This window comes from Amphiprion ocellaris, chromosome 4, assembly GCF_022539595.1.
Source record: "Amphiprion ocellaris isolate individual 3 ecotype Okinawa chromosome 4, ASM2253959v1, whole genome shotgun sequence".
In the NCBI taxonomy this organism is placed as follows: Eukaryota; Metazoa; Chordata; class Actinopteri; family Pomacentridae; genus Amphiprion; species Amphiprion ocellaris.
In genome coordinates, this window is record NC_072769.1 from 1,130,981 (window position 1) to 1,151,721 (window position 20,741).

A 20,741-nucleotide genomic window follows, 5' to 3' on the forward strand; every position below is an offset into this window, starting at 1 on the left:
TACCATAAAAAATATTTAGATTTTGTGCAACTAATTATTTTCATTACTAACTAATTGCTTGGATGATAAATGCTCAAAGACATAAAAAAAACATAACATAAACTTAACCACTTAATTGTCGTTTTGCACTACTGTGTATGTATGTTCTTTCCTGGAAGTGTAACTATCTATCTATATACTTTTTTTTCTATAGGTGTTTTGCTATTATTCTCTTTTCCTTTTTCCTACTGAGACCAACAGCTGAAACCAAATCCCTTGTATGTCGTGTACGTACTTGACCATGAAAGCTGATTCTGATTAACATACAACAAATATAACAAACTTAACATATTCAAATTGTTCAAATTTTATACATTTAAATTGTGAGCAAACTTTCAAAATCAGTTTGAAGTTAATTTCCACAGAGAAAAGTATCACAGACTTCAGAACTATGGTATCAACGGCATTTTTCCTTAAAATAACTACACCAGTGATTAATAGAACACAGAATAGTTACCAGCAAAACAGTCAAATTGATAATCTGTTGATTAACTAATTGAGGAATCAACTTATCACATCAGCTCTAATATCTGGATCTTCAGTTGAATAAATTACATTGCACAGTCATTACACTGATTTTAGACAAACAGCTGAAGTAATAATTTTTATTCTGAAAGACTGTTTGATTTATATTTATTTCTGTTCACATATACGCATACAGGCACGTAACGACAAATGACTACACTCTCGCTAATGGAAAGTGTGATCCTCTTAATCTGAAATTGCTAGGAGTTTGACAACTTTAGGGAAGTGAAGCAAGAATGACGTCCCTGAAGTAGGTGAAGATGGGAAAGCTCAAATGTTGGCATAATTGAAAAACAAGAACCAAAAAGACAAATGGCAAAAGACAGAGGTAGACAGAAGAGATGATTACAGACAGATAAAGGCTCAGCCAGAAAGGCATAAACTGACAGTGGGAAATCAAGAGCGATTTTCCAAGTGTCACAGAGGAACCAGTGATCACAGCTCCTGTCACCCTCCACCTAACCCCTCTCCTTTCCCTAAATCCCTCTGGGATGCGCAGGTATTGAATGGAGCCTTGAACTCAAAGGCCCTCAATCCTCACTCTCCTAAGCCCCAAACATTGATTGTTGTCCAGAATCTTAAACAGCCACCCTGTCACAGGGGCCTCTGGGATCCTGGGGGGCCTGAGGGGCAGTGATGTGATCCAGGGATGGTGAAATTGAAAAGGGGCTGATGGGTAGAGGTTGGAAAGTTAATGAAGTGCTGCTGCAAGACGAGTGGACAGCGCAGAACGGGTCAGAGTTACCTACCTGCCTTCGTTGACCAACTCGATAAAGGCGAGACCTGCATTCTTCTGGATGGAGTTCTGCCATTCCTGAAAGCAAACACAAGCATTAGCAACACATTACTCATGCAACAGGAAGTCACGGTATTGAGACCAAATATCATCCTGTGAAATTTAGCATATGGGATTCAAAGTTGCGACGTAGGTGGGTAACATTTAAATACAGGGTTACACATTGGAAGGAGGTGGGGCTAATAATACTAAAAAAGCTCTTAAAAGCACACCTGTAAGCATTTTTTTATATTTTTTTAATGCTTGGTCATTGTTCTTTTTAAGGTTGCAATGTTTTTACGGATGTTTTGTTGCTTTTACTGTAGCACTTTGTAAGCCGAGTTTTGAAAGGTGATACAGAAATAAAGTTTCTAATTATTATTATTACTAATACTAATATTAATAATAATAATAATAATGTGATGCCCGCACTACACTGGAATGTAACTGTGCTTAAAAAAGCACTAGTGCAAGTGGCACCAATATGCAACATGACAAAAACAATAGCCAAAAAATGAAAAGGAAGATGAAAATGAAATATTTGTTATATTACTTTAATGTTTCCGTCAAATATGGATTTCATTTTTAGAAAAATGAATAAATAAAACAAGCGTTTCATGCTGGAAATCTATGGTTTACACACTCTCTATAAGCTCTCCTGTCACAACAGCCCACTAATATCAAATAAAACATAAATCCTAAAAGGAGCACTAACAGGCTACATAATCAGTTAACATACCAGTGAACGGGAGTGAAAGAGCCGTGTTGAGAGTGCATTTATCACAAGTAAATACACAAATTTCTTCCTCTCTTTGACTAACGTTATGGTTGAAGGTGTCAGTCTAAACAATCCCACCACAGCCATGTGCGACTTTAAATCCTCGACTTGGAAGGGACAACGAGAGGAAGGGAAACTCAGCGGTCATCATCTCTCATGTTCTATTCAATATTTCAACACCTTCAACACAACCGTCAAAAGAATAATAAAGCAACAAGGTCATGGGGCCTGTCTGAACCTCACAACGCTTTTTCCCCTTTTTCCTCTCAGGGGAGATGGAGAAATATGCACAAAAAAATTCTCAGCTTGGAGACCTAAACTAGTCTTTAAAAAAATCATCAATCACAGGTTGAACTCACGACACCTTTCCACATTATTCAGCTCATATTAAAAAGCGGCATCGGTTTCTAAATGTATCAGTAAATCCAAGTCCACATTTTATTCAGACTCAAAGAAGGGACTAAAACAAGTCACTTTAATTGACTTAACAATTTGATTCAACAGAAAAATGACCATGCAGTGAAAGACCCGCAATGTCTAGAAGCATGAATGTTTTAAACTTGGCTGTCATCATCTCTGGAACTGATAGAGGAAACTGTGTGTTTATGTAGACTAGCTTTTCAGTAAAATGAGAAAAGCCACAGGGACCGAGGATATCAGCGCCGCGAAGAGGAAGGAAAGATCAATTTACAAGAATTTCTAATACACATCCAAACATATTTATATGTGAGTGACGATTCTCAAAGCCATATAGTTTTTCCTTTTTTCGGTACAAGTATGTACCCATCAGAACCAATCACATGCTAAGCAACCACTCCTCTGAAACGCCTGCGCACCATCACTCTGTACCCCACTGCACGTCATACAGAAAACAACCTTACACTTAACCTCAATTCATAACTGCTTTTTGTTCTGCAGGACCATATTGGCATTGACCGTGTTTACAATACATTCCAAATAAAGACGGCACAGAGGGAATAGAAGTCTGGGCTCGGGAGTGGAAACAGCATTTTGGAGTTGAGTGCTGGCAGAGGGTTTTTGTGGCCGAGGCCTGCTCCGGAGGAAGCATGTGAGAGTAGCCTTGGGGCCTTCTAGCTGAAGTATAGACTGTAGTTGAAGGACATTAACCATGAGTGTTAGCCTGTGGCAGCAGGGATATTCTAAACCCGGGCCAGGCCGTGCTAGCTGGATTTCAAATAAACACCACAGGAAGTACTGCTGTAAATAAAGTCGCACTCTGTGGAGAAGCAGAAAACCAGCGATGGAAAATTTCCTTTAAGTCTTTAAAATGCGCAAGATTGGAATATAAAAAACTAAAATCTCATTCAGCGGAGAATCAAGATTACAGCGAAGGTTTTGTCTCTAAATTAGGATGGACGAAAAGCGCAAGAGGCCATTGGCATTTTGCAACTACAGACAAAGGTGATAGCAAGACTAATGGTGTCATTATGGGCTAAGAAATGGCTCCTCTAGTTGAATTAAAAAAGCAATGACCCTGATCTGGGAGACATCTCCGAATGACAAAAAGGAAACCGGGACAGGTCGGTGATAGAATATTGGATTTTGGCTGACCTGGTCAGCAATGTCACAGCTTTTATGGCTGCGATAGGGGCCGTGACCACAGCACTCCTGATGAGAGGATACAAGCAGCCATTTGTGACCTCTCACCTTTAACCTGACCTCCTAACAGATGATAGGACGAGAGAGCGGGCTGCCTGCTCCTTGATCCTGACTGGAAACTAGCCAACTGATGGAAATTTTGCAGATATACCTACTCAGAGGCTAAGTTTGGTGTTTTTTTTTTTTCTTTTTTTGCACGCAAAGGTGCCTATGAATGGAAGTTTGAGTCTAAATCTGAAGTCTATAAGACAGCTCTGTTTGGTCTGTGTTCCATGATGATGGCATTGAGTCTAAACACACATGCCATGCACTTCCGTCATTACAGCTGATTATCCATAATCAACATCTAAATATACCACTACCACTAGTGAGAAAACACAGACCTCCAGAGCAAAATCGCCTTTCAAACATCAGGCTCGCCACAACACAAGGAAAACATTTTCCAACGTTGAAGAAAGAAGTATCTCGGCTCTCCCGAAATAATAAATAAGTCGGTTGTGCTTTTCGGTGGCATCACTCATAATCACAAGTATTTGTTGATTTGAAAGGCTCGGGGAATACAACTTTAGATGAGACGACAAAACCATAAATCCTCATGTCAAATGTGGCAGTGCAGCAGAAGCAAAAATGAAAGAGGCTAAGAGCTACTGATTTTTTTTTTCCTTTTTTCCTCAAACCATGAAATGTCTCAGAGTTAAATGCAAAGGACTTTGTTTGCAAAGCAACAAAGACCGGTGCTGCAATGAGACAAAAAAAAGGACAGCTGACGCAAACAAAATGCACATGTTCAAAGAATTCACATAAATCCATCACTGGCTGCTGCATAACACAAAGTTGCTTTGACCACTTAAAATATCAGTAACAGGCGGTGGCAAATTTTGACACTTTGAATTAAGCGTTTCTGTCTTGATGGCCACAACAAAAAGAACAGACGAGGGAACAGTTTACTGTTACTGTGTGACCTAAATGTTTATGAACAGCGACCTGATATCAACAATGACCAAAAAAAGAGCCCATGTGTGTGGATGAATAAGACAAAGACAAAACAAGAATTAGTGCTGGCATAAAGTATTAAATATGTTATTCATCATCGCTCTTTTGACTGATTAATATAGACACTGGGGTAGTTTGCTATTCGTGCCGTTGTGTCAGCAACACTTGTGTGTATGAAAAGCTTCACCCCGGTGTGTCTAGACATAAAATCCACATGAGCGTGCTCAGATGGTATCTGGTTAAAGAAAACAGACCCTCATATTGGTGTTATTGCGTGATCAAATTCACAACTGAAGTAATATTTACTGATGTCCAAATATTTATACTGCTGAGTCTCCCAGAGCTTCACGGACTCACACTGTCACGACTATACAAACACAGAGGGAGCAAACTGGACCTAAAGTTCCGCTACACCAAACAGCCAAACCAAAAACATGCTAAAACACTTGAAGTGTGCACGAAAAGGAAATTTAAGTGAAAGACGTAAACAAATACCGAACGTTTCATAAGCAAACTTAATTTGATTTCAAAAACTGACTTCTTTTTTGATTTCTCATGCAGTGTGATATGTGGCTCATTGAGTTTATTGTCAGTGGATTTTAATAGTGTGAGGAGAATAAGAATATTTAAAACACCATATGGAGCTGTTTTCGCTGCAATTGGAACAGATGTTGAAATGAAATCATCACTTCATCCAACTATGCAGTTTTTATGACTTTTCAGTGCAGTCACAGAAGAGAATATTTGGGGAGATTTTTTGAGAAAAGCAAATCACAGAATGTATTTTTTTTTTTGTCTCAATGACAACTTTGAGTCAACTAATTCCTTATAATACCATCTTAAAAACAGTCTCTTTTAACCTCGACACTAGATCCTATCTGCTCTACCTTCACCATAAATATCAAGCATTTAGAAAAAACAGCATTAATCTTGAAACCAACACTTGAATAAAATAGCTATTTTTAGGTCTTTTATCTCCCCCAACTCTTCTAAAAAACATTTTTGCGGTGTCAAAGGAAATGTCCAGTAGGCTAGTACAGTAGCAGTCCATGACCCTCTGCATAAACAATGTGGACAGAAGATCAACACTACTGACAAGGCTTTGCTTGCAACTGAAAACGGAAAGTATACAGTGGTATAATTTACCCAGATGTCTAAAAAAAACAATTTAAAAAAAGTATCATCCAAGCGTTCAAGGAATATATTGCACGAGACTTGCAAAGGTATAGCCAGGGAGCATCTAATTAGAATAAACATCACTGTTCCTGCATAAGAATTCTAGTGTCTAATTCTACTGTCAAAACATGTCCTACAACAACTGAACCATTTAATACCTGTTAATTTAAATCAAATCCACAAATGTGTATGCACAGTCCTAAATATCTGCATAACCATCTGTTCTGGTTGACAGCTCATTCAATATGTCAAAATTACTTTGAAAAAAATGACTTTGTGCAATTCCAAATTCTAGGTTTGGCCTCTGCAGCATGATTGGGAATAACTAGACTGAAATGTCCCATTTTAAAAGAACATCATGTCCAAGATGTGAACTTTTCTTTTGCTAGATCAGAAAGTGAAGTTCCACTCCAAATCTGAGCAAAGACACCAGGACATGATAATATCAGTGGGATGTCTGAGAGAGGACGGCGGGGGGGGGGGGGGGGAACATAAGAATACATTCCAAGGTCTTATAACAAGGGACCTGTCGGCTAAGAAAATATTGTATTAGCAGCGCACGTCTGTGGAAGAGGTCTCTGTCAGAGAAATCCATTTATTTGAAACACCGCTATATGCTGTGTATGAATAACCGAACATTTGTGCCATTTGAAGCCGGCTCACAGTAACAACCGGCTGGGAACCAAATTAAAAGCCACTCAATAATTTTAGGAGTCTCCTGTCTGATTTTCTCCTCTCAGCTAGACTTCACTTCCTGTCAGGAAGCCCCCCTTGACCCCCAGCTCCTCCAACACAACACATCCCGCGGCCCCCTCTCCGCCTGCATAGTTGGCAACGATAGGGAGTCTGCAGAATTAAGTGCCAGTTGGTGTTGCTGTGTTTTCTCTACGTCTCACAGGAGAGTATATTTTCAAAGAATATGCAGCGTGATATTATCCTCTGAACAGGAGAGTGACACTGAGCCGCGTGGCCCGGCCGTAAAGGAAAGCGCGGGGTGACGGCAAACAGGGAGGGAGGGAGGGAAAATAACACTTTTTCACTGATCTTGAGCCTTGCGTGCCTGTTTAACTGCACGGCGGGGTGTCGGTCAGACTGCAAGGAAAAGTATTTCTGTCCCCTGGTTTCATCGCATTCCTTGCCACTTCTCTCACCTCTCTCAGCTCCCCGAGTGGTTCGTTCAGCATGGTCTGTGTTTGATCCATCACTTAGTGGCAGGGGAGAAATATGTCCACTGACAGATATGAATGCCTTTTTTGCAATTCAAACGTGAGGCCATACTTTTATGAGCATAACTTTTAAAACAAGCAATTTGTGAATGCTTGAAATATGCAAAACAAACTATTGTTCAACCTGCTGGTTGGGTGTTTTTTCTTACTTTGAAGCTCACTAGGCCTCCAACCGGTTCCCTCGTTTCTCAGATTATGTTATTGATTGTGTACAGCATGGCGAGCGTACACTCCTGACCTGTTCCCTGACTGCAGGGGTTTAAACTTCTATGCCTCTGCCGCTCTCTACTTCTAACCTGGAGGTCAGCAGGTCAAGGGTCAGGAGGAGCCAAGTGTTTTGGGGAAGTCAATGTCTTTCTCCCTGCAGACCAGCAGAGAGGTGCCCATCTGTTAAACAGGTTAAACTCTGGTGAGACTAGCTGGGAACATATGATAATGTGCAGTCATTGGATTAGTGGGTTAACATTGATGTTATTGAATTACAGTTAAAGGATTATCTGCATCAGTGGACACAACAAAATGCTGTTCACTTAAATTACAGATACAGATCCATTCAACAGTCGTTGAGGCATTTCAGTTGGGACCAAAGCAGCAGATCAAGCAACCAGCCCACACTGGTGTCTTTATATAGGACGCTGCTTTCCTCTCCTCTGGTTAATTCAGATGTCACTGAATTTAACTGGATTGAGTAGACGGCTGTTACAAAAGCTGATTGTCCATTCTTACTAAGACATCGTTTCAGAAAAATCACAGCTGTAGAATTCTCAGTTCAAACCACCACAAACAAAATTCCATTTACAGCAAAGAAAATTGAAATTACTGAAAACATTGTAAAAGCTTTTGGCTACATTTGGCTTATAGAAATATAAAGAGGAGCTCTCCTTCCTATCTAGACTTGACCATCATGAATCCAGCGTCCCTCCACCGACAACTCTCCCTCTCCCTCTCTCTCTCTCCGTCTTCCCTCCACTCCATGTACAGGATGCATTTCTGATAAATGGCAGAAGGATGGATGGGCTGACAGAGGGGCCAGACAATAATGGCTGATCTACAGGACACAAATGCAGCTACTGAGAAGATTTATGAGCCTCTGCTCACCGTACACAGTCCAGTATCCAGTGAGATGATTTCTCAAAGCTCTGGTCGGACGGCAGCGAGCGCAAGGAAAAGCTCTCTCTCTCTTGTCCCATAGCATTACTTATTAATCAGATGTTTTGGGTGGAAGCTGCTTCAAGAAGTGCACCCAGGAAACAACATGCTGGCCGTAAATATGACAGAGACGGAAAAAAACAAGTGCAAGAGGGAGAGTGAAACTGCCGAGGCGAATTAGGGCCATGGGACGAGGAAGGAGATGTTTCTTTGCATGCAAGAACCTCATTTCATCTTCTTTTTCTTCTTTCGTCTTATAACATTTCATCTTCTTTTTCTTCTTCTGGTTTCGCTCTGGGACCTGTTGTCTTATAACGCGGACCAGCTCGTGAAAGGCTTTGTCCACATTCATTGGGGGATCCTTGGCACTGGTTTCAATATAAGTTATATTATGTTTTGCAGCCATTTCTTTTAAGAGGAAAGCTAGTTTATTAAATATAAAAGACGTTCTTTTGAAAGATTATGATGTCTTGATATTAATCGCACAAAAATCTCTTTTCCATTTACTTGAAATCAATGACTGCCTGCTAATTTGACCTCTTTAACTTAAGAGTCTATCATGAAAGCCATTAAAAAAAAGAAAAATTCCCCTCTGAGTGCTTGTCATTCATTATCCAACTATTGTCAATACACTGAATTATTTGTAACAACATACTCCTGATTTGTTGATTGTCTAGGAGTATTCTTTTCAGCTAAATGGAGGAAAGCTGAAACAATGAGCAGATTGATATTAAAATAACATTAATCTGCAACAACTGCTTTTTTCACTGGTTTAATATTCTTAAATGGAAATATCTGATGGTTCTGAACAATACTGTTGCACTATGAACTATTGTGTTTGCTTTTTGCACTATTCTCACTTTAGCTATTGTCATTTTGCACTACCATGAATATATATGTGTGTGTGTGTGTGTGTGTGTGTGTGTGTGTGTGTGTGTGTGTGTGTGTATGTGTGTATATATATATATTCTTTTCTAGATGTGTAAATATCTATTTTTTTCTATTCCTAGAGTGACACCAACAGCTGAAACCTAATTCTTTGTATCTTGTGTACGTATGTGGCCATTAAAGCCGATTCTGATGCTGTTTTGCTTGATCAATATCTGGTAACATGCTACAAGAAACTATAATGGCTATTTTCACTATTCTGACACGTTATACATCTAATGATTAATCCAGAAATGAATCTGCTGATTAAAACAATAATCTAAAAAGGTGTGAACTGCTCCCCTAAAATAGAGCACATCTTGAAAAATCGACAATGCCTGTTGAAGAAACGGCAAATTGTCGGCTCTTTTATCCTAGTTTCAGTGATACTCTGTTACGACAACAGTTTATGATCATTAATCCTCACTTTGTATATTCAGCAGTCCATGAGGATCAATATTACAGATGAGAACAAGGCAGCATGCCACCCCGACAGTTAATGTCTGGTCAAAATGGTCCTTTAATTGGGAGCACTGTTGTACTTATTTCGAAGAGGGGCACTATCAAACAGCGGTTTACAATCCCCTCCTCAATGCCAAGCTGATGTAGCCGCCAATGCAACTTTCATAGGATCGCTGATTAAAAACTGCTCTGCGGTCCCAAGCCTCCTGACCCTTCACCCTGGCTCCACTCCATCTCAAAGCTTGGGAAATTAATTAAAATTTCACAGAGATGGTATCACATCACATCTCTGATGAACATGTGGGGGGTGGAGAGGGTGAAAAGAGGAAAAAAAATCGATCAAAATCATCTCTCTCCACTGGTTGGCTCGAAGGCAGGGAAAGAAAAAAATCACAAGATGGCCACAGAGGCGCTTCCTGTGAGAGAACAGAGCGCTTCCTGTGCCAGAGGGCCCGACAAAGTTTGCTAAATAACGTTATCAATCATGGTACTGGCTCACTCTCTCTGCCCCATGAGGAGAACAAACACACAAATAATTATACATTGTAATTTAGCCCAGAGGAAAGTCTGCCCGTTTTCCTCTTTTCCCTGGTGAGAAGGTGCGTATCGCCCCTACCTTCCTCCCCCTCCCCTGCTCACCCTTTACACAACAATAAAATTACATTTGCATTAGCTGTGAGAGAATTTGGTTGGATGATTTATTGAAGCAATCAACACTATGCTGGCCAATCCCTGGTTCTCTCGCTGGAAGAGCGTGTGTGTGTGTGTGTGTGTGTGTGTGTGTGTGTGTGTGTGTGTGTGTGTGTGTGTGTGTGTGTGTGTGTGTGTGTGTGTGTGTGTGTGTGTCGTGGAGATTGGGCGGGATAGCTTGGAGCTTTAGAGAAAAGAAGAAATAGCTTGGGCTAGGGACCAAAGGGGGAAGCGAGGCATGAGCTGTGCAGCGGAGCAATCACCAAGATTCTGCCTTTGATTAGATTAGCATTAAACAACACCCTGACAGATATGACAAATAGGTGCATTAGAGCCTGTCATTCTTCTCCCTTTGCTTTTCTATCTAGCTTTCAGTCCTGCTATTCCTTCGTCTCTGGACGTTATGGGGCTCACATCCCCTCCCAGAGTCCCAAATCTATGCATGGCCACTGACAGATGTGTAATCTGACTGTATTACCTTTTTAGAGAAGACGCAAAGTGAATAATGGGAACCGAGCAGCACATAGGGGTTAAAAGGTTTAGCAAAGAAATGACAGGCGCTATTCCTTTAAAAAATAAAGCTGATAAAAACCGCAGAGTGCAGTGGTGAGAGAGGTGTCATTAATCAGATGTGCTTTTGTATTACTGTAAATCCTTGGTTTTTCATGAGGTGCTTTAAATGGTAAAGATGCACACACACACAAGACCAGAGGATAGTTATTATCTGCTGTCCTTGTCGCTGAGTTTGTATATGAGTGCAACTGTTTGTGTGTGCTATGTTGTGAATGTAAGTGTTTTTACCCTGAACAAACACATTTTTCATACAATATGCATTTAAAAGTTAATGTAAATTACACCATGTGCTGTATTTTGGTCTACACACAGGAAAAAGCCTTCAGTAGCTTTGTGTCTCCTAATGCTAATCAGCCATGCTGCAGTGATCTATTGACAAGCCCGATCATTGATCTGCCCACGCCTGCTTATGATCCCTGAATTAGTATTCATGAATCCGGCAGCGGCTAAATAAACTTGGCAACAAAACACCCACAAGACAACAGAGAGGAGAGGGATAATCAATGCAAAGCACCATCAAATCTACATTATCCCTCCTCATCAGTTTGGCCCAGGCCACAAGGGCCGGCGCTCAGGTCAGAGGTGACACGGACAGGTCGCCCATCCTTGACCCTTAAACCAATATTTGGACCATAGATGCCTTTTCTCTGGTTTCTCTGCCCTCGCTAGGGGAAGGGTGAATGCAGAAAGGTAGACAAGGTGGGCTGGAGGAAAGATAAGGCTCTGTAGATTTACTGCACTCAAGGTGAGCCTGATAAATCAGACCGGTGGAAAAGCAGAGTACAGGGGAAGAACAGATAAAGATGCCAGACTTGCCTGTGAACACAGAAGCATGACGAGCTCCACCACTGAGCTGCTGGACTTCATACACACCAAGCCTGGAGAAATACAAAAGGAAGGGAGTCAGAGAGTAATACGCTTTGGACAAATAAACACTTCTTTTTTTTCTCTGTTTTATTTCATCGAGTTTCCCGGATACTTGTGAAAATATATACACACAGTTACACTCACACAAACCGACAGGGATTACCTAATCTTGTGCCATCTGCAAGGGAGCACATAGTATTGATGGGCCTAATGAGCCGACATGATGTTACTGTAAACTAATACATATTTGGGCCTTGTATTACAGGCCTGACTTGGCCGGCATATGTCCCATTGATCCCTAATGGCGAACCCTGGGCTTTTAGAGGGCAGGAGGCCACCAGAGTGTCCAGAGTCTGCAGCAGAGGCACAGACGGGAAGAAGGCAGAGTAGCCTTTGGTCTTTCTGTTGCTCTTCGTATGACTGACACACTCACACACACACATGTACACATTGCCCTCCCCTGCCTTCTTTTCAGGGCCCCCTGCAGCTATCAATCAACTTTCCATTTTGTTTGCTGGCAGCAGACATCCCAAACACTGCTATTAGTGGCCTGGCCTCTGACCTGGCCCCTGGAAACCTTCAGCACGACCAGCAGCTCTGGACTCCATGCACACCCATCGCAGTATTGGATTATATTAACAATAGTCTGGAGATGTTACTGCATTTTAATATAGTGTGCTGCATCCTTGAGGTCACTTTTCAGAACAACTGTAATGAATTTCTATGACTTTGTACTCACTGGTGCCCTCAATAAGGAGCTCTTGTCCATGGCTGCCCAGCAGGGTGCGAGACAGGAAGGGCGCAAAGTCCACAAAGATCTCCCTCAGCAGAGGAGCCGCCTTTTCGAGTGCGTGCTCCAGTCGCTCGGAGATGCTGAAAATATGGGGACAAGATCCAAACAGCAAACAAACAGAGTGGATGTTGAGGAGAATTAAATTGTCTGCAACTCCAAAAGTAAATACAGGAAAAGCTGCAACACATGTTTTAAAATAAAACATCAGCAAAATATCTGTTTTTAATATGCGTGAGGGGAAAATGGAATAAGGAGAAAAGCAATAATCAGTGGATATGCATAAATAAGTGACTGTGTATGCTCATGTGCATAAACAGCTGATAGTGCATGTGTGCGAGAGAGAGAGAGAGAGAGAGAGAGAGAGAGAGAAAAGAAGATGAATCACCTCATATTGGGGGCTGTGTTCTGGGTCACAGGGGAGAGTGGGGGGACAGATGGCAAGCTAGCGCTGGCTGGAACCTGGCCGCCTGCTGCAGGGAGAAACCAAAGAACTCTGTTATTAGTCTGGATGTTGGACAAGAACGAGGCATGCACACACACAAACACACACCGCAATACATTATACGACCAGGGACGCACCATAAACCTGTGTGGAAACATGCCTCTTATGAAGTAATACAATGGCCTCCATTCAAATGTATGGAACGGGGGGGATTTATGGTCGGATAGGGCAAGTGGGGGTACAAGTATAATTTTATGGTTAGATAGCAGATGATGTACTCCGAGCACAATATGTCTTCCTTATCAATTTATAATGTATTGGTTTTCATGATGAAAACCTGTAAATTGTAAACTGAAAAGATGGTAACTTTCCATTATCAGCCACAGTCATACTCTATCCAGTGTGACTATTTCTGGACAATATATTAAAAATATTTTCAGTATTACACCTGAGTTGAAATGTCACACGTTAAAAAAAAAATGATATTCTTTAAATTGCTTTTCCTCATTAAGTCATTACATACCAATTCACCCCACTGGGCTGTTTTTGTGACTGTTTCATTATACAACTAAAAGGTGCTTTACGACTTCATTCTGGAAACAGAGGCACACGAGGTACAAAGTCTGTGTGTGATTGATCTGGCAGTAAATTCACTTCCCTGTGACTCATAAATAAGCTAATGCCCAGCTGAATATGGAGGAGGGGGATTCCTCTGGTGTTGCAGCGGACTTGTTTTTCCAGCCAAGAAGGTCTCCAAGCAGGGATAACTCTTAACAAATGACACAGTGCAACGTGCGCAGGAATGTGTGTGCACGTGTGTGCGTGCATGTAAGGTGTTAAACAGCGCCATGTGGGCCTGGTGAGAGTATCCCTCTCGAGCTGAAGTAGCTCCTTCAAATAAGGGAAGTAAATGAATGTCTCCATTAATCCTCCCACTGCCCTACTAAAACACACATGCACTCACAAAGCATATTTACTCAACACTGCTCGCTGACTTGCAGCAGCTTATGCATACAGCTGAAGTTATCATTATTTACAAGCATGTGCAGACACAAACACACACACACACACACACTCCCCAACCTGATTCTACGGTAAATGTCCTAAAACATACAAATCCTCATTCTTGTGTCAAACCCTCCTCTCTTAAACACACAGACTCCTCAAAGAAAAAACACCACACTTTTACACGCATTCACACATGCAGAAAGGTGACAAAAAAAAGCTGCTGACGCTCTGATTTATTGTCAGCTCTCAATTAGTGAATAACAGTTAGTGTGCTCATAAACCAGCAAAAAAAAGAAGTTGGACTTTAATATGTTATTTTATTCGTCTACCTTGATTCCTTCTTGGACGGTTAAGGCACATACCACATAAATGCAAAGTTCATGGTTTGATTTTCAGTTGGCTGCACGTCAAAACTCCTTCTTTCTCCCTGCATTACCTGTTTGCATCTCCACTACTATCAATAAAGGCCTGAATGCCAAAACAAACTAGTAAAAATTCCTTTCCATTTGTCTTTTATTTTTTCAATATTAGATTTATTCTTTTATTTGTTCTATTTTTGTTTTGAATGAATGAATTACTGTTACTCTATGCTGTCATCTCTAGGCTTAGATAACTGGATTACAGTGTGTAAACACAATATTGGTCTACTAGACACATAGAGCAGCAAAATCTCTAAATAAATATTGACTTTTTCTTTGCAGACTCATCCAGGCTGCGACTTAGGGGCCACTCCAGTATTAGAGCGTGGTTGTGCGTGTGTGCGTGTGTGTGTGTGTGTGTGTGTGTGTGTGTGTGTGCGTGTGTGTGCGTGTGCTCACCAGCTGCTGAGTCTGCAGACGTGCTCTGGGAAGCGTCATCAGAAGATACGACGGCGACGCTGTCGATAGGTGTCCCGCTGGACACGGAGGCAGCGGTGGCAGCGACAGAGGTGGAGGTGCTTGGAGATGGCATCATGCCCGCTTTCTTGGGAGCAACGACGACACTCCTGTAGAGGCAAGAACCAAATTATTCACTTATTGTCACCCTGACAAAACCACTGTAAGAAAATGCTGATGGTGCCAATTTGCAGCACGCCTTGCAAGACTTCTGTACACAGTATGTCTGGAACAACACCAATTCTTTCATCAATAAGACTCCAAGAGTTATTACAGGGTCACTCTGTCAAAAATATTTTAAAACAGTTGCAATCATCTTGCCACAAGAAACAGGACACCAGTTGTCTTTCATTATGACTACTATGGTAATTGTTTACTAAGACATATTTAGTTTGACTGGAATACATGAGCACTTTTGCGCACACAGAATTGAGGATTACTTTAAGAAAACGCTAGAAAATAGGACCACTAAATCCAATTTGGCTCAAGTCAGGCTTCAAGGGCAATATTTCAAATATAAACATTTTAAATTACATGAATATATGTGTGTGTGAATATGTATAAAAGTATTTGGGCCCATGTGGTTTAAGTCCAAACCATCTGGTTATCACACCACATCAAAAAGTTATTGTATAATATATAGGTTTTATATCTGCAGTGAAACATATATATCTGATAGTGTCTGACTTTTATATCAGTCCCACTATGATGCTCTGGATTTCATGGGAATACCACAGCTTTAACTTTTAGAATGCAAATGTTCATTTATAAATGTAGAAATCCTTCGTTTTTTAAATTCAGCAAACCTATTGCTAAACACAATTTAGTGAGGGTTACAACACATTTGATCTGCTGAGTACACATCACTGCTGAAACTAATCATTATAAAATTTAAAACTGAACTATCCTGAAGCAATGATCCTGACAATAGGAGTCAAACAGCAAATTACAAGTGTTACAGAATTCTACTCCTCAAATCTCAATATTCATCAGTGTATCGAAAACCACTGATAGCCAGGTTTATTTTGAACATACAGTTTATCTTGGTAACAACAACGCTGCCTCTTGAGAGGTTCCCTCCTGCAAAGTAACAGGAAGTGCTTCTCACAGTGATGCGGTACGAGTAAGTGGAGTTCAATTCCCATCCGGTGAACAGCAGCATGCAGATAAGCTGTCAGTTCAGACCGGGGCTCTGACAGACCACTGGCCATATCAAAGGGAGCCTGGCCCTGCTTATCAGTGCTGACACAGGGGAAGCAGGGTCTAATCACTGGCTACTGCTCCCTCTCAGCAACACAAACCAATGCAGGCTCATAAGACACGCGAGGATTCATCAAATGCACAAATTTAAATGGACAAAGAAACATCACAGGCACAAAGAGATAGAAGAGCCAACATATTTTCCCAGAGTCAATGTGTGTTCATACTTTGATGCACACACACACACACACACACACACACCTACACACCTACACACCTACACACCTACACACCTACACACCTACACACACACACACACACACACACACACACACACACACACACACACACACACACACACACACCTACACACCTACACACCTACACACACACACACACACACACACACACACACACACACACACACACACACACACACACACACACACACACACACAAGAGGACAGTTGGGTCTGGCTCCCTGTGGTGCAGACAGATACCTGGCTGTGGTATCAAAGGCTGCTCTCAGTTGATTTAAGACAGCTGATCAGATCTATTAAAAGTTACGGCGAATGTTAAATCCTGACAGCTGAGCTTTTCCTTTGAGTGAAAATAATAGAGCTGCATCAGGATCCCAGTGGCTTGACAGCAGTGTTTAAAATACATACAGCAAAGGTCTGTAGTCATACATAAAAACTAGGGCTGGGACTTTAACGCGTTAATTTCGATCAATTAATTACAGCTAAAATAACGCGTTGAAAATAGTGGCGCTATTAATTGCACCCTCCTCAGTTCCCTCATTTCTGGCACACCGGTAACGGCTAACGTTAGCTACGAGTCATGCTAACGGTGTAGCCATCCCATAACAGACCACTTTTCTAGACAGTGCTTGAGTTTACAGAAAGTCTTAAAATGTTGAATAAAATCGCTATAATTGCACTTAGATTTGCAGTAATCTGTGAATGTAGCAGACAGATGAAAAATGCAGATAAATAGAAATGAAACATTTTTGTGGTTTAAGTTTTTTCTTCGTGGAGGCTCTGCCTCCTTGGAGGAGGAAGAACCTAAACAACAAATATATCTCTTTTAATAACTTAATTATAAAATATTTGTTTATAAAAAATTTACATAAATAAAAATTGATATTCCTATAAAAAGAACCATCAAAATTACATCATTTAGCAGACCCAGAAAAGATGAAAACAGAATGAATCTGTGGATTTTCAACTTTCTGAAGCTCCTTGAACTACTTATGCTGATTTTATGTGCCATACAGTGGAAAAAACAACTAAATTCATGCTTTAAGCCGTCAAAATCACTTTTTTCTTTTTCCTTTTTTAAAATAAATTTTAAATTATAAACATGTATATGTCTATTCATTGATTCAACTGTCAACCACAATTTTATTTGAATTGAAAAACTCCACTTATTGTGTCAAATATTGCTATTTGACAGAACTGCAATTAATTGCGATTAATTAATTACAAAGCCTGTAATTAATTCGATTAAATTTTTTAATCGCGTCCCACCACTAATAAAAACTGAAGTAGTGATGGAAGAAGAATAACATGGAGAGATAGAGATAAAATAGTTTTTTTTTCCTGTTCAGACAGCGAGTGGACTGGATGGTGGTATCAGGGAACAAGGGCGGCGCTGACATGAAGCACCACGGGTGTCAACAGCAGCGGAGATGGGATGGAGACACGGAGGACCCCTGGTGTGTGGAGCCTGGAAGTGTGTGTGTGTTTTAGTTCATGCATATGAGTGTACAAAGAAGTGCCTGGGTGCACGAGTGTGTAGGAGTCTGCCAGTGAACATGCCCGTGTATGTGTTTGGCCTTCCATCTGTTCCCCAGCAAAGGCCCAGTGAATTATTCAGCAGGTCATTAGCCACACTTATCATGAGTGGGCCGCCCCAGTCGATTAATCAGCCGTCAGCGGCCCCACTCAACCCACAAGCAGGAGCCCAGAGAGAATGCGTGTGTGTGCATGTGTGTGTGCATGTGTGTGCATGTGTGTGTCAGGCTGAGGCTGGATTATTTAAAAGCTTTAACCTACAATGGGTAAGTGCAGTAAACACTGTTATTCCTGTAATCTCTGCTATTTCAGGTAAAACAAGTGTGAGAACATGTAACGAAATGTCTGCGGTGTGTGTGTGTGTGTGTGTGTGTGTGTGTGCATGCATAAAAATAGAGTTCTTTAAAGTGTTAATCTCAGAGTGATGTGAGGAAGGGGAGTGTACACTTTTCAGCACAGCTTTGATCCCCTCTTGGTGCACACACCCCTGTGTATGTGAATGTTAAAATGGTTTTCGTTAACCAGACACACACACACACACACACACACACACACACACACACACACACACACACACACACACACACACACACACACACACACACACACACACACACACACACACACACACACACACACACACACACACACACACACACACACACACACACACACACACACACACACACACACACACGTATTTGCACACTACTTTTAAATCAACTTCCAACACTCACATGGAGTTTAGGATGGACATTACCTTGATGACATCAGTGATTTATGAGTGGAGCAACTGGGACCTAAGTGCCCACGAAAAATGAGAATAGCAGAATCTCAATGTGTTCTTGTGAGTACGTGCAGGAATATTGCACAATAAATGGACATAGATGAAAGATGTTGGAAATGCAGTGATTGGATGTTATTAATTTAGAATAAGAGACAGCCAGAAAGTATAGGCAAAGGTAGGAAATGTTGAAATTGGGCCTGTACGGTTATTTATGTACAGTACTGAGCAAGTAGATCTTTAGAAACAGTAACAATAAGGAAGCATTTGATTGATTCCAAATTAGTTTTGTAATATAGCAACAACTAGCAAACACAAAGTCAGTCATACATAACTACCTTTAGTCTGAATAAGAACTAAGAATTCTGAACCAACTCTATTGCCCCAACAGAGCCCCAATCTCAACAAGTCAATCTGGGATTACACAAAGAGACAGGAGACACTAAAACAGCTTGAATCCACAGGAGAGCAGTCCTTATCTTGTGACTTAAGCTTCTTGTCTTTTGCCTCTATGAATATTCTGTGTTTATATCTTGTGTGGTTTGTTAATAAATACTATAAAAACAAGGAAACTCTGCACACAGCCCTTTTTTATGCCTTAATTTTCTTATTTCAGTTGCACATGGTCTTATTTGTGTTTCCTTTCAGTTTAATTCCATCATCTTATATTTGTGATATTTATTGTCCAACCTGTAAATATCCTCACTGTATACCAAGTTTATTTCTAGTTTATTGTTCTGCAATATGTGTATTTACAAAAGAGGGTTGCTTATTCATGGATCAGGCTATAATATGAATCCTTGCGATTTCAAGTTATCAAGTAATCTGAAAGAAACAAATCTTCAAACTACACAAATATGTAATTTTAAGAGACAACAATAGTTAGAAAGGAGATGATGTATTTGCTAGTTCCACATAAGATGAAGGTCTAAGCTTGCCCTCAGTAAATCACAGCAGGTGAACTTGTATGCATCTACTGTGATACATTCTTCACTCACGGAGCCTCACTTTTTCCAAATTGTTGTGTGAAATATAAAAAGGGAGGCGTAAACTCCAAGTTGTGCTTATGTTTCACATGCTTACCGTTAGCATTACATTAACAACATTTTACCATCAGCACAGCTCATCTGTACATCAGCTCTCACATGCATGCGCAGTCTGCTGCCAGGAATGCAAACAACTGCACCATGTATATCCCAATGTCTAACACTCACATATTCTGCTGAACCATGCAGTCTAAATCACAGACTTGTACAATGACACTGTTTAGTTCTGGTTAGTGTCAGCAAATATTTGCAGACTGGCTGTCATAACAGGGGCATGGCTGAGAAATGCATGGGAGAAATCCAGCAGGTCTCAACTAGTAAATAAATCAGTGGGGATACTTCACCCTCTGACCCACCCCCAGTTTTTATCTGGGGGTTCCCTGCTTTTGGTCCCATAAATCCAGCCTTCTGGGCAAGCGGAAAGTTGCCATGTTTTGGCAGGAGATGTCAGTGTAGAATGTCAGCTCTGGCGTGTACTGGTGTCACTGGAAGAATTAGGGGTTAGTGGGAGATGCTGAGCAGTGATAAAGTCATTACGACAAGATAATAAACACCATTGGAACATATCTACATGTGTCGTGAGGTAATTGGCAAGGTTTGAGAGGCAGCAGGGTGATAATAAGCAGTATACTGAGAATAAATATAGGCTTTTAACCTGAAAATGATATGGATGATTGGTGGTATCAGAGTAACATGGTACCCCAGCAATGAGACCTGACAATGGTGGAACATATGGAAGAAAGGCTTGTGTGAGCTGAAACAGTTAATTTCTCACTTAAGTCATTAGGAAATGTATACTAGCTTTGATAACCAATTAATTTTTTACTTCACTGATCAAGCAAAATAAATGCTAAACATTGTTACAGGGGAAGATGGTCTGATTTCCTCTATTATTTAATCACTGGAAATGTCATCTTGTATCAGATATATAGTGATGATATATTACAGTCTCAACAGTTAATTTAAAAAAATCAAAAAACACATGTTAAAGTAATAT

General features: G+C 40.7%; 1 protein-coding gene across 9 annotated transcripts in view; it reads right to left on the minus strand.

Moving 5' to 3' along the window:
* Positions 1-20,741, minus strand: part of lrba (LPS responsive beige-like anchor protein) — a 198,375-nt gene that overhangs the window by 109,180 nt on the left and 68,454 nt on the right. For all 9 annotated transcript variants that reach the window (XM_023262251.3, XM_023262258.3, XM_023262253.3 and 6 more), the window contains exons 30-34: positions 14,862-15,028; positions 12,979-13,063; positions 12,540-12,673; positions 11,750-11,811; positions 1,314-1,378 (exon numbers count right to left, since the gene is read on the minus strand). In XM_023262251.3, the coding sequence (XP_023118019.2) occupies positions 1,314-1,378; positions 11,750-11,811; positions 12,540-12,673; positions 12,979-13,063; positions 14,862-15,028 (513 nt within the window). The remainder of the gene's footprint in view (positions 1-1,313; positions 1,379-11,749; positions 11,812-12,539; positions 12,674-12,978; positions 13,064-14,861; positions 15,029-20,741) is intronic.